Here is a 23,282-nt window from a genome sequence, read left to right as displayed (position 1 = left end):
TTCAGCCAGGCAGGTACTCAAAATGAGGGAGAGGGTAATGAATGGGGAGGAGATGGAGGGTTTTAAATATAATTTAGTATTTAGGGTGAAAAAGCAATGTAGTCACCACTGAGTGGGAGTGGAAGAATTTCCTTGATTTTAAATCACGCATGGAGTGAGAGGACACCAAAATATTTTCAGTTTGGGGTCTGAAAAGTTTTACTCTAGCTCTGAATCTATGTCAAGGCCACTGTTATCACACTTTAAAGGGATGCCCATGTTAGGATTTGGGGCCATCCAGACCTAGATTGGAACCTCACCTTTACCACATTCTACTTGTGCTCCTCTGGGCAAGTCATGTCCCCTCTCTGAGACTTATCTGTGAAATGAAGCTGGGGTCTAGTCAGTGAAGTGACTATAGAGCTGGAAGGAGAGAACACAGAGTTTACAACTGCAGGGCACTCTACAAGCATGATGGACTATTGTGATTGATTAGCCTCTGCTTGAATACTTCTAGTGTTGGGAAACTCACTATCTTGCCAGAGCCGAAGAATTACCCATTGATCCACCAGGAGTCACTGCTATGCTCAGCCCCTTCCAGCCCCCAACTGTGGACAGCGTCCCTTTTCAACAGCTCAGGACACCAATAAGCACCCCCCAAAAGAGGGTGAGCTCAGGACACCTAGGGAGAGGTGGCTGGTGCTGCGATAGGAAAGGCTCTTCATCACCTGGCTGAGGTGAGACTAGCTGGAACCGGCTGGAGATCTCCCACAGATTCCACGGTCCCATCACTCCCAGGAGTCATTCTTCTGAGCACCCAAAAGACTCAACTCACCCAGGGCATACCATTCTGGTCCTAGCAAGCAACTTGCAAAACACCTGAGCTTGGTGCATTTAAAGGTCTGGCAGCAAAGATGGTTGGCTCTGTAAGAATGACATGGAACTCATTACCAGAATCATATGGTAAGCCAGAGGAAAATAAGATTCTATTTAGTAAAACTCCATGAGACTGCTCATGTAACTGCTCAGGGACAGCATTGCTAAAGTGAAGTTCGCCTGTGCTGGATTCAGGAGAAACCTTGCCTGTCCTTATCTTGGAGTCCAGACTCTTGTCAGTTATGACATTTGCTCACACATTCTCCATATCAGCTGGCTGAGGTGGGCTGGAGGGAAACAGGGAAAATATAATAAACTGAAGCCGGTCAAGAAAACATGAGCTAAGGGTTTAAGTGTTTGGGCTTTAGAGCAGCTTGGCCACATCCTAGCTGTACACTTCTTGGTGCCTCTGTAAGTGGGGATGAGGACATATTCCTCATAGGTTCAGGCTATAAACATTAATGAGATGCTATAAGTAGCGTGCTGAGCCCAGGATCTGGCACAGAGAAATTCCTTGATAACTAGTTCTTGATAGTTGGTATCATATGATGTTGTGGCAGGGCTGGGGAGAAACTCCCAGAGTGTCACTAACCCCCAGTGGTCTCTCTTGTACTCAGACCCCAAGACACCGTTTCTGGTGCTAGAACTGGTCTCGTCAGAGCATCTTTGCTCCGTTCCTAAAACAAACTATAAAATGACATCAGTTCTTGAAACGCACCTGTAGTAAACTGTTTCTTTGGGATGGATGGGGAAGGATGCAGTGAGCAATTCAGATTTGGACGCCACCCTCTTTCCTGTGCAGAGGGTCACACAACCTTTTTCGGCAGGAGGCCTGATTGTGTACATGCCCGCGCGCGCACATGCACAAACATTCCACATCTTGGACAAGCGAATCTGTCCTGATTGTCCTGTGACTCTTCCCAAGTCACTTCCAGGAGGGATAAAAAGGGAGCCTAGATTCCTGGAGGCTTACAGAGGGAGGAGCTGCTACTTGGAGGGAGCGGGTGGGCTCAGCTGACAGCCCACTGTGTCACCATAGGCAGTGGCTTCACTTCACTGGTTTGTAAACAGATACCATTGTGACCTGCTCCCATATCAGTTAATGCTGGAAACCAAGCCAACATTAAACCCCAAACTTCCCTCTTTCCAAACTCAACACAATCTAATCAATTAAATAAGGGGGAAAAATATATACATATATATCTAGACCTGAGCTGTCCAGTATGGTAGCCACTAACCCCATGTGGCTATTTAAACTGAAATTTAAATAATTAAAATGAAATAAAATTTAAAATTCAGTTGCTCAGGTGTACTAGCCACATGTCAAATCTCAATAGCCATGTGTGGCTAATGACTTCCATATTAAACAGCACAGATACAAAACATTTCTGTCACTGCAGATAGTTCTATTAGACAACATAGATCTGCTATGGATGGAAACATGTTCTCCCCCCTACCCCGCCCCGCCCCACATACACACATTGAAGCCTTAATCCCCAGTGTGCTGGTATTTGGAGATGGAGCCTCCGGAGGTTTAGGTGAGGTCATGAGGGTAGGGCCTTCATGGTGCTATTAATGTCCTTATAAGAAGAGGGGGACACACCAGAGCTCTCTCTCTGTCTGCCATGTGAGAACACAGCAAGAAGGTGGCCAACTGCAAACCAGGAAGAGAGCTCTCACCAGGAACTGAATTGGCCAGCACCTTGATCTTGGGCTTCCAAGCCTTCAGAACTGTGAGAAATAAATGTCTGTTGTTCAAGCCACCCAGTCTATGGTACTTTGTGATAGCAGCCAGAGAGGACCAATGCAGATAACAAGTATTAATGAGTTCAGTCCAGCTTCTTTTATTCATGTGAACTGGGCTTTTCACCTTGAAACTGGTTCTAGAAAAATACTTTCCCTGTGCAAGTAAAACGTGGCTCTCAGCAGGTGACCACCTGCATCTTCTGAGAAGGGCCTGATGTTGCACCTGTGTATATTTTTGCAATGAATGCCTGCAGTGGCCACAGTGTCTCCTCCTCCCTAAAGATTTCCAAATCGCATTTTCTTCTAGATAATAAAGAACAAGCTGAGAAATATCAGCCCTGGATGTGAGGGGATGGGGGCTGTTTCATCCCAAGTCTAAATCCATGCTGTCACCTAGTGGATTCCCCCGGCCCCACATGAGAGAAACAAGGATTTTGTGTTAATGACCAGAAACCTTGATGCAAATTTACCTGGCAAACCCTAGGAATGAGCATTAGCTGTGTGTCAGGTGGTGAGCTGAGCAGTTCACACACATTATCTCAGTTAATTCGCAACACATATTATCATGTACATTTTCCATAAGGAAAAGGGCTCAGAGAAGTGAAGAACCTGCTTCACTGGCAGAGCCACTGGATGAATAAATGAATGAACAAATCAGTAAAGGCATGCAGGCTTAGTTTATGTGCACTGCATTCAGATAAACTCTGCAGAGATTCATAATCCTGGGGGAGTTTGGGAACGGATAGGTGGAATAGCTAACATTTATTCCCCCTCTGGAGGAATCCTCCCTCCGGCTCCCGTAGAATCATCCACTGATTATAGGACCTTTGCTGCTCCGTCTCTCCCGGCACCTGACTTGCGACCTAAGCTCAAAGCCAGCTGGCAAGCCACTCCCATTCTGCTCTTAGGAACTGGAACTAGGAAAGAGTTCCTGTGAATGGGGAACCCGAGTGACTCTCTAGGAGGAAGCTGATCAGAAAGGCAGGAGGTGCACAGGTGTGTGGAGTGAGAGGGAGTTAGGAGGGCAACTGCCTGGGCTCCTGGTAGCTTTCAAGCCCTGGTGCCAATTGGCGTGAGGCTTATGACGGGACATGTGGTGTGTCTGCAGATGCTCCCCAGCTCCAAGGAGCTTCTGGTGAGGCTGCGATCACAGGACCCTGGCCACCCCACCCCAACATGGACAGAGATGGATATGCAGCCCAGACGAGCCGATCACATTTGCTTTCCGAGGAATGTGGTTGGAGCTGAGTGTCCAGTGGCAGCACCTCATTCCTTTCCTCCTAAAGGCCTGGACGCCTCCTTTGTTTATTTCTCTTGAGTAAGTTTCTACTATTTGTAACCAGACAAGCCTACTGGCATCTGCTCTTGTTATTTAAGTAAACTAGTTTGAGTGGCCTCTTTGCTCTCAACCAGAAAAGCCCCTAGAATACGTGAATCTCCAGCTGTGCGTCACTGATGCATCTGTGGATTCCTCTCCAGGCACTTTCCCTCCAGTCGCCACACAGATGGCTTCTTAGATGTGCTGACGCTCTGCTATGGACGGGACAGAGGGCCTGGGCGATGGCCAAAGCTCTCCCTTTGGGGCACCACCTCCAGAGGGGCCAAGCCCTTGACCTCACCTGATGTGGCAGATGTGATGCTGCCTGGGAGAAATGTGGTTGGCCCTCTCTAGAAAAGAATCACCCTCTTCCCCAAACTGCCTCCCAGCCACGCTCACCCACTTGCTACTTTTTGTGGGTGGAGCTCTAGGGCCCTGCAAATTCAACGTTTCTCCCTCCCTGCTGGTCAGGCCAACCTCCAGTTCAAACCCCGAGGCCACCACCCCTCCCTGTACTAGTAGCTCAGCAGTGAGGGCTGAGTCCTAAACCGGGTGGGAAACAGTCATGATGACTCCCAGCTGGGGGCAGTTCCCCATCTATCACCTTGTTTGTTGTCCCCACCCAACCATCCCATGAGAGCAATGTCTCCATTTCCCAGATGAGGAGACAGGCTCAGAGAGGTTAAGTAACGTCCCAGATATAACGTCCCAACATATCTGGTTGGGGACGGAATCTAGATGCCGTTGAAAGGAAAAGGCCAGTGTGCATGAGGTACCAACACAGCCTTCACCTCCAGTGAGAGGGAAGTCTTTAAAGCGGTGATTACATCTCTTCTGCTCCTGCTCCGAGAAGCCAGGCCCCCGCAGGCGCTGGATCCGGCCTGACCCCTTTACTTGGCTGAGGGAGTGGCAGGTTTTCCCATCACACTTGAACTCTCTACTTCCCTCAGGACTGACAGATCCATTGATGAAGCCGTCATGATATAAACAGTCGGTTTCACACTCTATCAGCTTTCCTGTTCCATCTTGCTCAAACCAGTTACCACTGGAGAGGATGTACTTCAGTCCCTCACCCACAGGCTGTTCCCTCTCCGCGCCCTCTGCCCTGATGTCCTGAGAGTACAAGTTGCTAATTTGATTGGCCGGAGTCCAGGACATTCCCTGGGCCCTGCATCACCAGTGGCCAAGCTTACTCCATCTTAAGAGTCAGTGCACCTGTGCTCCCTGAGCGCCTGTTACGAGGTAAAGCCAGCCTTTGTGAGCAGGCATGACCAGGTTCTTCATTCATAGTTCTTCCATGTTGGTAACTAAGTGGGCAGTCAAGCTGGAGGCAGCAGGGAGCTCCCATCATACCTTCAGCCCAACTTTGAATGCTCCAAAGCAGCTTTCCCTTTAGCTCCGCTATAATTTTTTTTTCCCGTTTATCTGGTGGTGTACTGGTAAATGTTTGACAACCAACTCTTTATGGAGGTTGGGAAGGGTGGAGAGGACAGGAACAACCCTGATTTGTACATTTGCCAATTTCCGTAGTGTAAATACTCTCATTGTGGCCAGTTTTAAGACATCAACGTGACATTATTAGGAAGGAATGTAACATCAGCACAACGTTCTATAGTATTTCTGCTCTACAGACCCAAGAGCCATAAATAATTTCCATTGTAGGTAATTGTAAAATGTAGCAAAATAATTAGGGCATGCTGAATTTTGAATATTTATTACCTAAGTTTTAAATATAGTTTAATTGTAAGTTGATATAGTTTAATTTTTAACAATGGCTGTATTTAACAACCAGCTTACAAAATTCCTGAAAATTTAACCACTGGCTCTCATGAGCTGTTCAAGCTGGCTCCAGCACGCTACTCTATTATTCCTCTGCATAGGGTGCTCGCTCAACTGGGACCCCATCCTGTTTTCATCTGCCAAGCATCCTCCTCTTTGGGGAACAGCCTCTTCCATTCCATTTCATTCTGGAGGGGCTGACAATCACAGGACCTGCCTCCCCCACCATCCTGATAACAGGACCTGTGACCAAAGCCATGGGGTGAAGGGATAGGTGACAGGGCTGGGTGTGGGCATTCCTGGGACCTTGGCTGTGACACCATAATACCATCAACCCCATTCTCACTTGGGAAATTGTGGGAAACAACTCAGCTGACCCCAAAACTATGTCCTACCAGTATTGAGCCTAACGTTTCCTTCTGATAGCTCACTAGGGCTTCCCCTGTACCTGCGCCCCATGCCGCGGGACAGCCTGGGTGAACCTTGACAGGCCTGAGTTCCAGTCCTGGCTCTGCCATTCCCTAGCTCTGTGCCCAGGAGCAGCAGGGGTGGCGGAGGGGGGTGGGTGTAAGCTACCTCACCTTTCAGAGCCCCTGTTCCCTCATCTGTAAAACATGCCAAGAGCGGTTCCTATTTCACAAGGTGCTAGTGAGAATTCGATTGTTCACATCAACTGCCTCCCTCTGTGTCCAGTATGCACTTAACTGGTGGCCAATTTTCGAGCCTGGAGGGATGGGGGTGGGGGCTATTGGGGCTCTGGAGAGGGAATGGGAAACAGGGCCCCACTGGACAGCTCTGTCTCCACCTGAACTCTGCGCTGGGTTCTCTTGATGCCTAGTTTATTCTCATTAGAGCCTCTAGCTCCCCTCTCTGCACTTGCCAGCCTGCAGTTTTCTAGAACAAGGGAGCCTCTCTTGTAACAACCAGCCTGGGGCAATGGGAATCTGGCTTCTTCCTGGAGAGGGGAGACAGGGCCTGGAATGCCCAGGGTGGGCAGACTCCCATGGGTAGAACAGAGATTGCAAACTCTTGGGGGACTGTCCAGCCTTTATATGTTCCGCATTAGGTTTTGGAAACACCGGAATTCATTGCTAAGATTTACAACCCAAGAGCTTTTGCCTGACACTGGGCCCACACTCCTGGCTGGGCAGCAGTGGCTGGAACTGACCCCGCTGTCAGGCAGGAGCTCTGGGGCTTGCCAGCCTCCCCCTGGCTCCCGGCACCACACCCAGGGTGTCCAGTTGGGCCTCACAGGCATGCACATTTGCATCCTCAAGCTAGAGGTCGCTACACAAACTTAGGGGCAAGTGTATGTAACATCCAGGGCTCCCACCACCCCATCTACCCATCTATCAGCGTCTGCACCCTAATACCGCAGATACAACCTCCCGCTATTACAGATAAACCATCTCTGCTTCCATCTAAAGCCAATTCCTCTACTGTAAACTACACCCAACCCCGCTAGTTCACTCAAGGATACCATTCCAGCAATTCCTCATCTCTCTGAAACCGTGGGTTAAATCCATTTCACCTGCCTTCACTAATCAAGGTCGTTTTAAGACTTGCATGTCCTCCAAGCAGCACAAAGCTTAAACAGTAAGATTTTTGCCTGAGTTTTTGTCCAGAAACTTGGAATCAGCTGTGTCTAATTCGATCTGAGTGGGTTAAGACTGGATAGGACCACTGACCTTCTAACTGGGCCTGTGCCAGTGTCCGCTCAGTGACTTTTTTTTTTTTTTTTTTTTTTTGCGGTACGCGGGCCTCTCACTGCTGTGGCCTCTCCCGTTGCGGAGCACAGGCTCCAGACGCACAGGCTCAGCGGCCATGGCTCACGGGCCCAGCCGCTCCGCGGCATGTGGGATCTTCCCGGACCGGGGCACGAACCCTTGGGCCGGGGCACGAACCCTTGTCCCCTGCATCGGCAGGCGGACTCTCAACCACTGCACCACCAGGGAAGCCCCCGCTCAGTGACTTTCTGACATCAGAGGGCTAAAACCTCCACCCTCAGAACACGCAGAGGCCTGTAGCCGAGTTACACCCGAGCAGAAGGACAATTACCGCACCTTTTTCCGATCACCGTCCCATGCTCCCCACGCCTCCGGCCGCCCTGAGTCTTTATTCACTACCCCATAAATACCCCAGCCCCTTACCTTGGGGGGCAGACCAGGCCGGACCTGAGGCTTGTTCGCACAGCTTCTCATCTGGCTGCCTCGTAAATCAGCCCTCTCTTCGCTTCAAACCTTGGCGTGTCAGCATTTGGCTTGCTGTGTGTCAAAGGAGCCTCTTCTACCTCGTCAGTTTTTCTCACTCTACCGGGTCATTCTCCAACAGACCACAAACGTCTGGTCATTTACCCCTTCTTAAAAAACCATTCTCTCAACCCCGCTTACCCTGCCGGCTCCTGCTCAGATCTCAGCTTTCCTTGAAGCTAAGCTCCATAAAAAATTATCTACACCTGCTGTCTCTAGCTCGTCGTCTCTCCACAAACTACTTCAGTCAGGTGTTAACCCCCATCACTCAACCAAACCTGCTCTGGGCAAGATCGCCGGTACTAAATCCATGTTGCTGAATCCAGAAGCGAATGCTCAGGCTCCTCTCACTCGGCCGAGCAGCATTATTTGTCAGAGCCGGCGGCTTCCCCCCGCTACACCCCTTCTTAACCTGTCTTCTAAAATACCCGGCTCACTGCTTACTCCTATTTATTCTCCAAACTTGACGGATTCTTTGCCTTTGATCCACTGTGCTGCTGGCACAGTGAGGGCACAAGGGAGTCTGGATGCCAAGCACCAAAACGTTACATTGGATGGAAGATTTTGTTCTACCAACTACGTTACCCTTTGCATGCTCCTGCGCTGAGCTGTGGCTCCTCCTGGCCGTAGAGGCAGCACCTGGCAGAGGGGCGGCGGCCACAGCGGGTGCCCCATAGGGGGACCCAGCAAGGGGGAAAGGGCAGAAATGCTGTACCATCGCTTCTCGCTTAGCTGAATGATTAATTCCCACAGCCTCCTAGCTGCTTTCTCTGCGTCCCTCCTTACCCTGTTCTCAACATAGAGCAAGTCAGATCCTGTCACTCGTCAGCTGAAAACCCTCTAACTACTTCCCATCCCACTCGGAGTAAAATCCCAAGTCCTTACCATGGTTTGTAAGGTCCCGCTCGAATGGCCCCTCTCTGTACTCGTCCCTACCACTCTCCGCTCACTCCTGCTCCAGCTGCTGACCCTCAAGCATCCCACCTTCAGCCTTCGCACCGGCCCTTCCCCCTGAAACATGCCCGCAGGGTGTCACCTGGCTGTCGCCCTTAACCTTTGTCAAACCTTGTTTAGATGTTCCCTCTTCAAGAAACCCTGCTTTCCTCCTACCCTCGGGACCATCCTCCTCCCTACTCTTTTTGTTTTCCCCTTAGCCTGTCATCTTCTGATACCATATTATGGTTTACTTATATTTATTGTCTGCATCCCCAGCCCCAAGAGCCTAGGAGGGCACCTAGCACATAATATGCACTCAAATATTTCTTGACTACATGAATTTCTAGGAAGGACCGTGGCTTTGATCAGATTATCAAGGAGTTTTGTGCTCCAAAAACCATTTAAAAACTAAAAACATTTCCAAGGACTAAAGCTGTTTGAAACAAACTAACCCCTTGTTCCAGTCCTCAAAGATCCTTTCCGAGCAGGGTCACGGCAACAGGTCCAAGTATATGTTGCCCTTGGCTTTTCCCAATCCCCCCACCCCGACTTGGCAGTGTTGGGGATCCCCTCCTCTCCTGAATGCTGGCTGGGCAGCAGCTTCCAACCCCCGTGAGAGTGCTTCCCCAGCAGCACAGACAGGAGAGAGACCATGAGCTTTACCACTCAGGTGGGCACTGTATGTAGAGTTTGTGCTGAGAGCAACGAGAACAGCAGTAAATACAGAACAAAAAATAACGATCTCTGAAATGACAACAAACGGGGCACATTATCTAAGCACTAACACCTAAGGAGGCTGCTGCTTAGGCTCTGGTGGGCAGCTCCTCAGGAGAGAGAGGCCGACTTCTTTCCAGGCTGCCTCGTCTTCAGGGAGAGAGGCCGACTTCTTTCCAGGCTGCCTCGTCTTCAGGCCTCGTAACTTTTCATCTTTCAGTGCCTTCAAGAATTTATCTGCAGGAGGGCAAAACAAACTTAGCTGTAGGAGACATAAGGGCTTTTTCTAACACTTCCAAAGCAAGCTCTGGGAAGCAATTGTGTGCTCCCTACATGAGGCCCAAACCCATTATGACCCAAGGTGGGTGAGGAAAAAAACCCTAACAGCCAAAACACGTCAAAGTGGAGAATAGGTGGTTGAGAAATCCAGGACTCAGAAAAACCCAAGTATTCCAGGAGTTTTCTCCCCGAGGATGTGAGGAAGGAGACATTACAGGGTGCCTGATGAATTGGGGACCATTCCTATGGCCCCATGGACCTAAACATGTCTGTTATTTCACAATAATGGGGATGGTCTTTCTAGAACCATCTGCCCTTTTCCAGTGGTCAGGGGCTAGCCTTAGCCAGGCCAGGTGTTGAGAAAGACAAAATCTGTGGAATAGCCTACGGCTGTTTGGTCCTTCTGGGAGTAGAATATTCTACAGTGCAACTTGGTCTTTCTGGGATTAGAATTGGGTTTAACAACTTTACTCTCTAACAGCAAGGACTCAGTCTGCGCACTAGAGGAATCCTGCCCACATCAGCACACCTGGTCTGCTCCGGTCTGCCCAAGACTTCAGACCTCAGACCAGATGGCAGAGGCGAGGACCCTGGTGAAAGGGCGGCCAGGGGTCACAGGAGGCAACCTTCCAGCACTGAGAAATTGAGGACCCCAAAGCTCCTCAGCGAACATCCTTGGGCCTTCTGGGTCTTACACCTCCCCCTACAGATCAACTGACCCTCACCTATTTCCCCCTCTTCCCATTGAGGACCCCAGTTTAAGAAAAACACTAAAAGTCAGGTCTCTAGAGACAGGGGCTTTGTATCTCGGTGGGGTGTGTGTGTGTGTGTGAAACTCCAGGGTGTTAGTGTCACTGTGCAGGAGGCTTAAAGTTCAACTTGGGGGTTGTGATGGACAGAGTTCCAGGTTTAGAGGCTCAGAGTCCAGACTAACAAAAGGGCTCAGGACGGAGGGAGGTTGGAATTTGGGGCAAAAGGGGCCGTGAAGTCCAGATTTATGGCGAGCAAAGGAATCGGTTGAAATCCAGGATGGAGTGTCAGGGTTCTGGGGCATCGGTTTGGGATCAGGGATTCCTGGGAGCTGGAGTCTGAGCCCAAGGCCACACTGAGGGTGAGGGGCTCAGGGGGCCTGGAGCCAAGGAGGGAGCAGAGGCAGGCTAAGGGTGGGCTCGGCCGAGGTTACACACAGCGCTGGGAGTCGAAGCCGTCCCCAGTGATGGTGAGCAGCTCCAGCTCCTTAATCCGGATCTCCAGCTCGCACAACTCCTCGGGGTGGGAGGCAGAGGCTAGCCGGGGGGTCGTGGGGCCGGGGGCCAGGGGCGAGGCAGCCACCTCGGGCCCCGGCGGTGACGAGTAGAAGAAGCGCAGAGGCTCGTAGGGGGTGGAGGCCAGGCCGGAGGGCCAGGGCGGGGGACAGGGGTGCTCACTGGGGGAACCCAGGCCGGGCGACGGTGGCGGCAGGGGCGCTGGGGCCAGGAGCGCCTGGGGCAGAGGCTGGCCCCCAGCCGCCCCGCCCGCCGGCGCCTCTCCCGCCTTCAGCGGCGCGAAGAGCTTCTGCCAGATGTTGAAGTCGCTGAGCGGGGACGAGGAGATGCCGCGGTCATAGAGGGACGGGAAGTAGAGGGCCGGGGCCGGCCGCTGGCTCATCGTGGAGCTCTGGCTGCCGCGCCGCCCCTTCGGCATCTTTTGAACGGGAGGCTAAGTCGGAGGAACCCCGTGCCGGGACACGCGAGCCCTGGCCCCGAGACACCCGGGTTCTGAAGTTCCACAGGCCACGCCCCGAGGGAGAACGGCCCCCACCCTTTCGCCCGGCCCCGCCGCAAACACTCGAGATTCTAAAGCCCCGCTGGCCGCGCCCCAGAATATGACCCCGCCCACCGACGCGCCCCGAGAGTGAGAAAGGCCAGCGGAGTAGCTGGAATGGGAAATCCCGCACGTGCGCCCTGATGTGCGGCCCGTCCCCTCCGGGCGCTCCCCCAACATCCTCGATGACAGCAGCTCCGGGTCCTCGAGATCCCGCCCCACGACTCCTCCTACCGCCCCTAAATTCCGCAAGCCTCACTCCCGAGCTATTGAACCCCTGGCGCCTGCTCTCGCATCCCGCCATAACTTCATGCAAAAGTAGGAAGCTGGGAGCTGGTCAGAACTCCGAGAGAAAACTTTCTTCAGTCTTCCTCTCCTTTTATAGGGAGAAAAAGAATTCCTAGAAACTTGCCCCCTGCCCTAGCAGACTTCCCTTACCACTGCTCATTGCACAGAAGTTTAGGGGCAGGAGTGTCTGACTTTTCCTCCTCTACAAGGGAAGAAGAGGGTAGATGGGAATGGCTGTTAGAGCCAACCCATGTTTCTACCAAATTTCCCAGTGTTATGGATGATTCTGGAAAAAAGGGACCCTGGTATGGATTTGGAATAGATCTGAACTAGGTGTCTTCAATGAAATGTAGTTTAGTTCTCTTCCTAACATTCATTATCAGGAACTAACAGGCAGTAAACGAACCACCAAAAGGAAATCCTGCAGAACGGCCCTCGAACAGCTCAGCTATTCTTTACGGTGACTTGGACATACTGTCCAAGGGACATGCCCAGCTCACATAGATGAGTAGTCTGTACTAGTCATAGACTGAGTGTGAGTAAATTTCCTTGAAAACGTCTGCCTAATGATATTGATGTAAATGAACAAAGATGGGTGGGGGCCAGTTTAGACTGTTGGCCAGTCAAGATCTGAGTCTGTACCAGCTCCACTAGCAAATGCTGTGTGTGTGTGTGTGTGTGTGTGTGTGTGTGTGTGTGTGTGTGTGTGTGTGTTTGGCAGCAAAGCAGAGAGAGTCAGATATCCAAGGTGGACAAGTTGCTTGACTTCTAAGATGGATTTCTGTAAAATAAAAATAAGAGAACCAGGCTGCCTCATAGGGTTGTTTGTGATGATCAGATGGAAGACAGAATAGTGTGGGTGAAGCACTTGTAAACTTAGAAACTCTGTCCAAATGTAAGGAGCAGCAATCCCCACTGAGGGGCTTGTCTGAAGCTGAGAAGATTTTCCTTCCCACACTTACGTGTAAGCTCCTTGAGGGCAAGGGTCCAGCCCAAGGATCCTATAATGCTGAGCATATAACAGGACTCAATAAATATTTGGACACTTTTAAAACAGTGTTATGTTGTGGGAACTGAAGGGTTCACAATATACCACCCCCAAATATGCCACTTTGGCATAAGGATTATTTTAAGTTGGCAATTGAAAAAAGCAGACACAGGAGGAACTTCGTCCTCTCCTTTTACGGCCTAAAAGCAGGCCATAAATTTCCCTTTGTAAAGGTAACAAAATTTCCTTTGTAAAGAAAATAAATTTCCCTTAGTGAAGGTGTCCCCAACACTCTCTCCCGTGCCAGGAAGAAGAGATGACTCTTATTACTGGAGATGGCACTAACTTGAGCCTGCATAACAGACCTTACCAAACAACCCTTATCTTCCAGAAGTTTCCCCCATATACTTACCTTCCCACTATTTACCTAGAAATTAAAAGGCCTAGAAATCCAAACCCCTTTCCCTTTGTCTTATCATTTGTTCGCAATTTAACACCCTTTGTTGAAATGGTTTCTGAGCTCTCAAGCCTAAACACTTCTTTGGGTTTTCATTACTTTTCTGTAAGGCCCACATATGCATACATAATAAATCTTTTCTCCTGTTAATCTGTCTTTGGCTACTTTAATTCTCATGACCCAGCTACTGAACCTAAGGCAGTAGGGGAAAAGTTGTTTTTTCCCATTCCTACAGTAGTAGGAACCATAGTAGTGGTAAGAACCAGGGTTTGGGACTCAGACCTGGGACCGAGCCCTGGATCCACTATGTGTTTGGCTGTGTAGGTTGAACCTTTCTGAACCTGTTTTTCATCTATATAATGGGAATAGTAATGGTACCTAATTGCTTGGATTGGCAAGATTAAATGAGACAATCTAAGTACCTGGCCGTAATACCTACTATGTTAGCTCTTGTTATTACCTATTGAAGATCCTTAGAATGGAAAGAGATTTTGCATTATGTTTTTTATAGTTTATTTTTATTAAACTATTATTTACTACTACTAATATTATAAAATAATAAAATAATATGATTAAAGAATATTATTGAACTATTATTTTTAATTAATTAATTTTTGGCTGTGTGGGGTCTCTGTTGCTGCGCACAGGCTTTCTAGTTGCAGCGAGCGGGGGCTGCTCTTTGTTGCGGTAAGCAGGTTTCTCATTGCTGTGGCTTCTCTTGTTGCGGAGCATGAGCTCTAGAGCACGGGCTCAGTAGTTGTGGCGCACGGGTTGCTCCGCAACATGTGGGATCTTCCCGGACCAGGGCTCGAACCCGTGTCCCCTGCATTGGCACACGGATTCTTAACTACTGCGCCACCAGGGAAGCCCGCATTATGTTTTTTACATGATGTGATATAATCACATGTTTTTACTTGTATTTATCCATTCAAAGAGAAAAGGCTTCCAGATGTTTTTTCTTAACCCCAAGATAATCTAGACAGATTTGATACTGGATGGCTTGCTTATAACACAGTGGTATTAGACAATGGGTTAAAAAGGTTGTTTCCTCTAACAAACACACTACAAGAAAACTCAGGCGCCACAATGAACAAACACTGAGATAAACCCCAGTTTGGAGGTGAAGTCCATATGTGGTCATAACAAACCATGGTAGTTAAGGCAGAACCCTACCGATTATTTCTGCAAACAAAGGTCTGGGAAATTCAAGTTGCTAATGAAAAGATGAGCAGGCTTGCATCCATTTTAAACAGAACTTTTCTCTCCCTGGGGTCTAAAGCTCTTGTATCACCTGCCTCTTCCCCAAAATCTCCATTAAGTGCCATCCTGTTGGGACTTGAGGGATACAATTCCTAACACCCCTGCCCCCTGCCTGCATTTGCAACCAACTGAGAAAGACACACAGGAGTCCTTTTTTGCTGATAAACGTCAGCTGGAGGATGCTGCTATCGGTCTGGCAACCAGGTGGGCTTACTGATACTGCACCTCTCAGGTGAGCTCACCCTCCCAGCGCAAGGCCCTCTGGGAAAACCACGGGCCTTGTGTGCACGGAAAGGGCCTTTACTGGCACGGTGAAGAGCTGGCCAAGAGCCGACCTGGTCCTTTCTCCAAACTCACTAAGCAGGGCAGTCCTTCCTCCACTCTCTGGAGAAGAGGGGCCAGGAGGGTCACTCTTAAGAACCATGACACAGCGGGATGTAAGTTCCTCCCAACACTCTGATTTAAATTTTCTATTTAACCCAGGCTGCCTCACTGCAGTTGGGGTTTGTAATTTTCCATTGCCACAGCCCTCTCCAGAAGGTCCTGGGAGTACCTGGGGTGCTGTTCGCCTGGTTCCCTCCATCACGGGACTGCTGGAGATGGTACAGAAAGCCTCCCCTCCATCACTCTAACTCTGCATCTAGACACACTGCTGGCCATCACACCTTTACTAGGGTCTCTGCCTCTTGAGGGGTGTGTCACGATTTGCCATGCCTGCCTTGGCTCCGGGTGGCTTTTAGGGACACACAGTGTTTGTGGCTTGGAATACAACAGAGTTTTTTATGAAGAGAATGTTTGTGTCCCACCCAAATTCCTATGCTGAAATCCTAACTCCCAGTGGGAGGGTATTAGGAAGTGGTTAGGTCATGAAGAAAGAGCCCTCATGAATGGGATGAGTGACCTTAGAAAAGAGAGCTCCCTTGCCCCTTCCACCACATGAGGGCACAGGAGACAGCCACCCATGAACCAGGAAGTGGGGTCTCACCAGACACCAAATACACTGGAGCTGTGATCTTGGACTTCCCAGCCTCCAGAACCTAATGAGAAATAAATGTTTGTTGTTTAAGCCACCCAGTCTATCGTATTTTTGTTATAGCAGCCTGAACCAACCGAGACAAGAGTTGTGTTTGAATCAGGACCCCTCGTGACTCTGCGAAAGTCATGCTACCTCCCTGACCCTCCATTTTCTGACCTATAAAATGAAGATAATATCTACGTCACAAGGTTGATGTATTTGATGAAAATATGTATAAGCAGTACCTGGGACACATCACGGGTGCTCAATGAGGTGTGACTATGATTAGTATTCAGTTACACATAGATTCCTTAATTCACCATTAGGTCCTGGTGAATTGATGAGAAAAATGGAACAGGGGATCCCTCCTCGAAAATCAAACCCACTCCAGATTGAAAAGCCCTACACCCTAGAAGCTGATTCCCTGTTGTCCTGATGAAGACAGTGGTAGTGAAACCGCAGAATGCGTTTCGGGACTTAGTAGAGCATAGGTTCTCCTGTCTTGGCACAGAATTCAGCGAGAGGCAGAGTGACAGGTAAGGAAAGAGTTTATTAGTAAAGGACGCTTGTGAGAAATACAAGCTGGCAGGCAAGGGAGTGACACCCCGAGAACTTAGTGGGCTACAGTTTTATAATGAAAGGAAGAGTGGAGCGGGGGGGAAGAACATCTTCCTCATTCTTGAGTAGACATCAAGCTTCCATCATTAGCTCCTCCTCCACAGCAGGGTGGGGGGGGTGGGGTTTCTTGTCCCTCTATAGTCAACCCCGAACCGTCATGGTGCTGTGGAAATGAGCAAAAAGGTGGTAACATATAGTAAGATATGGTAAATCATCTCAGGTTTCGGTATAATGTCACCTTTCTCCTATATTTCTGCTCTTACTACAAGCAGAAAACTCCCTTTCTCAAGGATCATTAACTTGCTGACTTCAATGGGCGTGATGTAGGACTCATTCCACAGTTGTTTTATTGTTTGGGGGCATGTCTCATGCTTCTGTGGCATGGTTTTGTTGCCAAGCATGTCTGTGTGGTTTTGTTGCTAGGCAAGCCTGCTTGGTTTTGTTGCTAAGCACGCCTGCTTTCTTGAGTGATCATGAACTTACAGGGGTCTTCCATACTGTTCTATTTAAGATCCCCTTTGGGATGAACTATTTAATCACCTACTTTGTCCCTTTACTCTGTCCCTATAGTAGTAAACACATAAAGAGAGGCTACTGTGTGCCAGGTACTTGTCTTCACTAATTTCATCTTTCTAACAACCCCTAGAAGTAGGTGTTGTTATCCCCATTTTCCAGGTGAGGAAACTGAGGCACACAAGGTTAAGTAACTTACCTGAGGTCCTGTTGTTGGTTAGCGTCAGAGCTAGTGTTCCACACAGGCAGGCTGGCTCCAGCGCTCGCTCGGTCTCTTCACCACTCCCTGCTACAGCCTCCCAGCAGTTCTCTCAGCCCTCAGGCAAGGCCACCTTCCTGCCCTCTGGCTTCCCGTCCTCTCCCTGGCAGGGGGCTGGCTCTAACTGGAAGTTGTTTGTGCCACAGTTCAAGCGCCCAGCTATTCTGGGAAGCATGGAACAGTCTTTTCTTTATTACTCATTTGAAGTAACCATTGTGTTGGTCTGAACCTGGGGGTGGGTAGGGAGCAGGCATTCCCACCTCCCTTCCCAGCACCCACGATTTCAAGAAAGTTTCTAAAAAATGCAGCCCAGCCCTTATTCTTGTTTCTCTTGGTGGATGTGTTCCTCTGCATTTGCAGAGTAAGTAGTTTTTAATAAACTGAAGCCTGGGAGGTAGATTCCCTGGCATGGAGGGTACAGGGGTTTGGAAGATAAGAGCTGAGTCTAAGTCCCATCAACCAGCATGAACTAGCTATGCAACCTTGGGTGAAATAATTTTCACTAACACTTATTGTCCACTTACTGTGTTTTCATGTATCCTGACAGTAACACTTACCGGGGTAGGTCTGTCAGAATTTTCTGTTTACAAGCAACAGAGGTTGACACTGAGGGTTTACACAGAGGTCTGTGAGACGGCTCATGGAATTAAAAGCTTAAGAATTAGGTTTAGGGCTTCCCTGGTGGTGCAGTGGTTGGGAATCTGCCTGCCAGTGCAGGGGATATGGGTTCAAGCCCTGTTCCGGGAAGATTACACATGCCCCGGAGCAACTAAGCCCGGGTGCCTCAACTACTGAGCCTGCGCTCTAGAGCTTGCAAGCCACAACTACTGAGCCCACGAGCCACAACTACTACAGCCCGTGCGCCTAGAGCCCGTGCTCCACAACAAGAGAAACCACCACAATGAGAAGCCCGTGCACCGCAATGAAGAGTAGCCCCCGCTCACCTCAACCCGTGCACAGCAATAAAGACCCAACACAGCCAAATATAAAAACAAATAAATAAATAAATTTATTTAAAAAAAAAGAATTAGGTTTAGAAGGTGCAGAGAACAGGGCAACTTTTGGGATCCAGGTAGGAGGAAGGAATCAATAGCCTGTTCAGTGTGGCCAATGGGGTGGTAGATGTTATTGGCTGGCTATTCTCAATGACTGTTTTTAACCCTTTTTTCTTGCTGCCTTCCCCTACAGAGGCTGGAAACTCTGCCAGCCCCCTTGTAGCTAGGGGTAGCCATGAGACACAGTTCCAGTCAGAAGACATGAAGAAGATACCTGGGAGCTTTCTGGGAAAGATTGCACTTTCCTGATAAGAGGGACAGAAACAACTGAAGCTTTCGCCTCATCTCCTTTGCCTGCCTAGAACCCAGATGCAATGCTGGCACTTCTGCAGTCACTTTGTGATCAGGAGGGAAAGACCAAAAATAGCACAAATATCCCAGCCCAGACATCACTGAGCAGCTAAAACAACGCTAGTGGCTGCCCACCTCCAGATTATTTATGCAAGAAAACCAGACTCTATCTGATTAAACTACTCTAAATTGGATGTTCTGTTACTTGTACCTTTCCTGAGACTCACAGCTTCAACCAAAAAATTTTTATCAACCCTTGCATAATTCAAGACTCAAATTCCCGGAGAGAACATGCCTGTCTTTTGGCTAGAGGAGGGCAGACCAATTTTATTAACAGTTCCACCAAGACTGCACTTAAAGGGTGAAAGTAATTCCTCAAAAGGTAATTACGGCTCTGTTACAAGAGGGGAGGAGGAGAGATGCCGAGTGGCCAAAAATCAAATGTCCTTTACTGTAGGTACCACTGTTACAACTGATGACGATACAGAGGCTCAGAGTGGCGAGGTAGTATGCTCAGGACCTCAGAGCTAGCCAGTGATAGAGGCATAAAAAGGACTCTTTACAACTATGCTGCATATGTACGGCTTTTAAGTAAATGTCTGTTGCAGCAGGGTTTTACTGTAAACCTAAACTAAAAAAAAAATCTCAAAGCTACTTTATTCACATAATATACGCATTATTTCCAGTCCAATTTTTAGTGTACTCTTAACTGCTTCCTATAGCTCAGGGAGGAAGGGGTTTAGTTAGCAACTGTCAGTTAACCCTTCTCACACGTAGTTGTCTTCATCAGGGATGTCTGGTTGCAAAGAACAGAAACTTTCTCAAACTAGTTCAAGCAACCACACTAGTTCAAGCAATCTTACTGAATCCAAGGGCAAGTCACCTGTCCCACTGAGTCACCAGCCCCACTGTCCCACTCAGTGAAATTGGCAGGGACTGTAGTTTGTAAACACCCTGATGGGTTTGGGTATAGGCAATACTATTGCACAGTTACTGAAAAAAATTAAATCAACTCATATAAATACAGTGCCTAGACTAGTGCTGGCACACGGTTAAGCCCTCAAGTTGTGAGCCACTATGCTCCCTGTTCAAAAATTTGGAGCCAGTCCCATTTTGTCTACCCTAGTAGAGTTTACAAATTACAATGCTAAGGTTCCAGTTCTGGTCATAGCACCATAAGCCAACACTGCTCACATACAGGATCAGCATGCTGGGGTTGGCTAACTTGCATATGGCCGATAATAGCAAGGGTGGGAATAGCAGCACCCCCAGGGAAGCTGATCACAGGAAGGAAGCTCCCTACTCCACAATCAGAGTCTTGAGTTTCCCAGGTCAGTGCACTCGCCCCCTGTAGGGATCATGCTGTCCCGCCCCCTCTTCCAGAGGCTCTGGACTCCCCAGCTGCCAGGTGGGAAAAGAACATCCTTACCTACAAGGGGTCCTTGTAGACACTGACCTGGAAGTTAAGTACTGTGGTCATTTATTTTATTCCAAAACAACATGGGCCTATGAATAGGAAGCTTTACATTTATTTAGATAAATAAACAGTTTATGGTGAATAATCCTCTAAGAAAATGTTAAAGATCATCTCTGGTCAGCTTCTACTTTGGTCAAAGCCAGAGGTTAGTAAACACACTGTGGTTCCCTGTAGATTCTGAGACCCCTGTAGCTTCAACAACCCTGTGCTCCAGGTAACTTATGTTTTTATTATAGTCCACTTCCCACCTGCTGGACACTACAGATGCATGACCTCAAGCCTCACAACAATTCTCTGAGGTAGGTGTAGGAAGCCAGAGCTCAGAGGTGTTCATAAAACTTGTCCAGGGACTTCCCTGGCGGTCCAGACTTCACCTTCCAATGCAGTGAGTGTGGGTTCGACCCCTGGTCCAGGAGCTAAGATACCACATGCCTCACAGCCAAAAAACCAAAACATAAAACAGAAGCAGTATCGTAACAAATTCAATAAAGACTTTAAAGATGGTCCACATCAAAAAAAGAAAAATCTTTAAAAAAATAAATAAAATAAACAAAAACTTGTCCAGAGACATAGCCAATTAGTGGAAGAGTCAGGATCCGAATTGAGGCTACCAAAGACAAACTCCATGCACTTAACAGCTACTATCCTGAAACAAAATATTTACAAGAATCAGTGGGCCTTTTGAAACAGACTGGCAAACACAGTGTTTTGAAATTACCTCCTGTTTCTGGAAAGGTCTAACTAGGTATGTAAAGCTCACACCACTGGGTAATCTAACTGTCAGTAAAAAACAACTGTACTTAATATTTTCCTTTCTAAGAAAAGGCAGGAATTGATTCCTTCAAAGCACAAAGGCACAAGGGTCCCATTCCAGGTTTCTTTCCGGAGTCAGACTGGAGTACATTTAGAGCAGTACATTTAGGGCAGCTGAGTGGCTGACCTGGGGAATTGAGTGGGCATCCTAAACTTGCCAACATATTAACCTGGTGACCTTGAGCAATTCAGCTAACTTCCCCAGATGAAGTTTCCTCTTAAGCAAAGTGAGATGATGATAGTACAGATAAAAATACTCTGTAATGACCTATAAGGGAAAAGAATCTAAAAGAGTGGATATAAGTGTATGTATAACTGATTCGCTTTGCTGTACAGCAGCAACTAACACAACATTGTAAATCAACTATACTCTAATAAAAATTAATTTGAAAAACTACATGTAAAACACGACGCATAGAACCTCACACTAGAAAGCACCCTTCATCTCAGTGCACAGCATGTCAGTACAACCTCCAGTCATCTCTGCACCTTCTCAGCACATCAGCATCCCTTAGAGGGAACTATGAGCATTAGTCAAGATCTGTTTGGAAGCAGCAAGACCAATGTGAGCTAGTAGACTTTCAATATTGATGAGGGACTTACAATGTGCAGATAAATAATCTGGCCCTGCTGAGGGTTCAAACTCTCAAGGGGCCCAAAGTCCAAAACATGTGGGCTGGCAGGCTCTTATTTTATCAGGACACACACTGCATGATGTTAAGTCACGGGGCCAACTGCAAGGACACAAAAGTAGACCTGTACCTCGAAGCTCAGTACCTCCCAAAGTTGGACACTGGGCCAGTATCCTTCAGGACATACTATGAGTTCCACTTATCTACCCACTGGGTGTACCTTGCATCTATCTATAGCTCATCCCCCAAAAGAGATGATCCAATGGGGTTATCACCACCCAATACTGAATCCAAGACTATAGACTCTCCAACTCATCTGGCCTTTGCAGTATTGCCTCCGGGTCCAGACATCTAACCCTTAGTCTATAGTATCAGTCATAGCAACTATCTGCAGAAAGAAACCTCGAAGCTTAAGGCCATTTATATGACCCTTGCTGATTGACTCCCAGCAGCCCTCTCCCCAGCTCCCCATTTAGCAACACCCAGATTCTGCCTTAGAGAATTACCCCCTTCTCAATGTACTCTGGCCCCAAGGTGGGCACGAGACCCAAGAAAGCAGTCAGACAGTCTCACCCTGGCATCTGAATCTTGAAAGAGATTTCTGGAACTGCCCAACTCCTGGCTTTTTTTTTTTTTTAATCTCTCTGACGGACTCTTCTGCCCTCCTCTTCCACTTTTAAGGGTGTGTGTGATTACATTTGTTTCACCTTCTCCCTATTTTATTTTATTTTTATTATTTTTTAATAGCTCTTTATTAGAGTATAATTGCTTCACAATACCGTGTTAGTTTCTGTTGCACAGCAAAGCGAATCAGCCATATGCATACACATGTCCCCATATCCCCTCTCTCTTGCGTCTCCCTCCCATCCTCCCTATCCCACCCCTCTAGGTCATCCCAAAGCACTGAGCCGACCTCCCTGTGCTATGCTGCTGCTTCCCACCAGCCATTTTACATTTGGTAGTGTATGTATGTCGATGCTACTTTCACTTGGCCTCAGCTTCCCCCTCCCACCCCACGTCATCAATTCCATTCTCTATGTCTAACTCTTTTTTTTTTTTTTTTTTTTTTGCGGTACGCGGGCCTCTCACTGCTGTGGCCTCTCCCGTTGAGAGGAGCACAGGCTCCGGACGTGCAAGCCCAGCAGACATGGCTCACGGGCCCAGCCACTCCGCAGCATGTGGGATCTTCGCGGACTGGGGCACGAATCCGTGTCCCGTGCATCAGCAGGCGGACTCTCAACCACTGCGCCACCAGGGAAGCCCTCTATGTCTAACTCTTTATTCCTGCCCTGCAACTAGGTTGATCAGTACCCCCCCACACCTTTTTTTTTTAGATTCAATATACATGTGTTAGCATACAGTATTTTTTCTCTTTCTGACTTACTTCACTCGTATGATACAATCCAGTTCCATCCACCTCACTACAAATAACTCAATTTCATTTCTTTTTATGGCTGAGTAATATTCCATTGTATATATGTGCCACATCTTCTCCACCCATCCATCTGTTGATGGACATCTAGGTTGGTTCCATGTCCTGGCTATTGTCAATAGAGCTGCAATGAACATTGTGGTGCATGTCTCTTTTCTTTAAATTTATTTTATTTATTTATTTTTGGCTGCTTTGGGTCTTCATTGCTGCACACGGGCTTTCTCTAGTTGTGAGCAGGGGCTACTCTTCGTTGTGGTGCGCAGGCTTCTCGTTGCAGTGGCTTCTCTTGTTGAGGAGCATGGACTCTAGGCACGTTGGCTTCAGTAGTTGTGGCACGTGGGCTCCAGAGTGCAGGCTGAGTAGTTGTGGCACACGGGCTCAGTTGCTCTGCGGCATGTGGGAGCCTCCTGGACCAGGTTTTGAACCCATGTGCCCTGGATTGGCAGGCGGATTCTCTTTTTTTTTTTGTGGTACGCGGGCCTCTCACTGTTGTGGCCTCTCCCGT

General features: G+C 48.4%; 1 protein-coding gene across 1 annotated transcript; it reads right to left on the bottom strand.

The window, feature by feature from the left end:
- Positions 1-9,670: 9,670 nt before the first annotated feature.
- On the bottom strand, positions 9,671-11,559 carry LOC307055536 (uncharacterized protein C11orf91 homolog; the record flags this gene model as incomplete). The annotated part of the gene is made up of 2 exons (XM_079707767.1): positions 9,671-9,834; positions 11,064-11,559. The coding sequence occupies 2 exons, from the start codon at positions 11,557-11,559 to the stop codon at positions 9,671-9,673; spliced, it is 660 nt and encodes a 219-aa protein (XP_079563893.1).
- Between the last annotated feature and the right edge of the window lie 11,723 nt (positions 11,560-23,282).

The sequence above is a fragment of the Hyperoodon ampullatus genome (assembly GCF_949752795.1).
Source record: "Hyperoodon ampullatus genome assembly, chromosome: 7".
Lineage (NCBI taxonomy): Eukaryota > Metazoa > Chordata > Mammalia > Artiodactyla > Ziphiidae > Hyperoodon > Hyperoodon ampullatus.
Note: the sequence above shows the minus strand (reverse complement) of the source record. Positions and strands in the feature narration are given on the sequence as shown.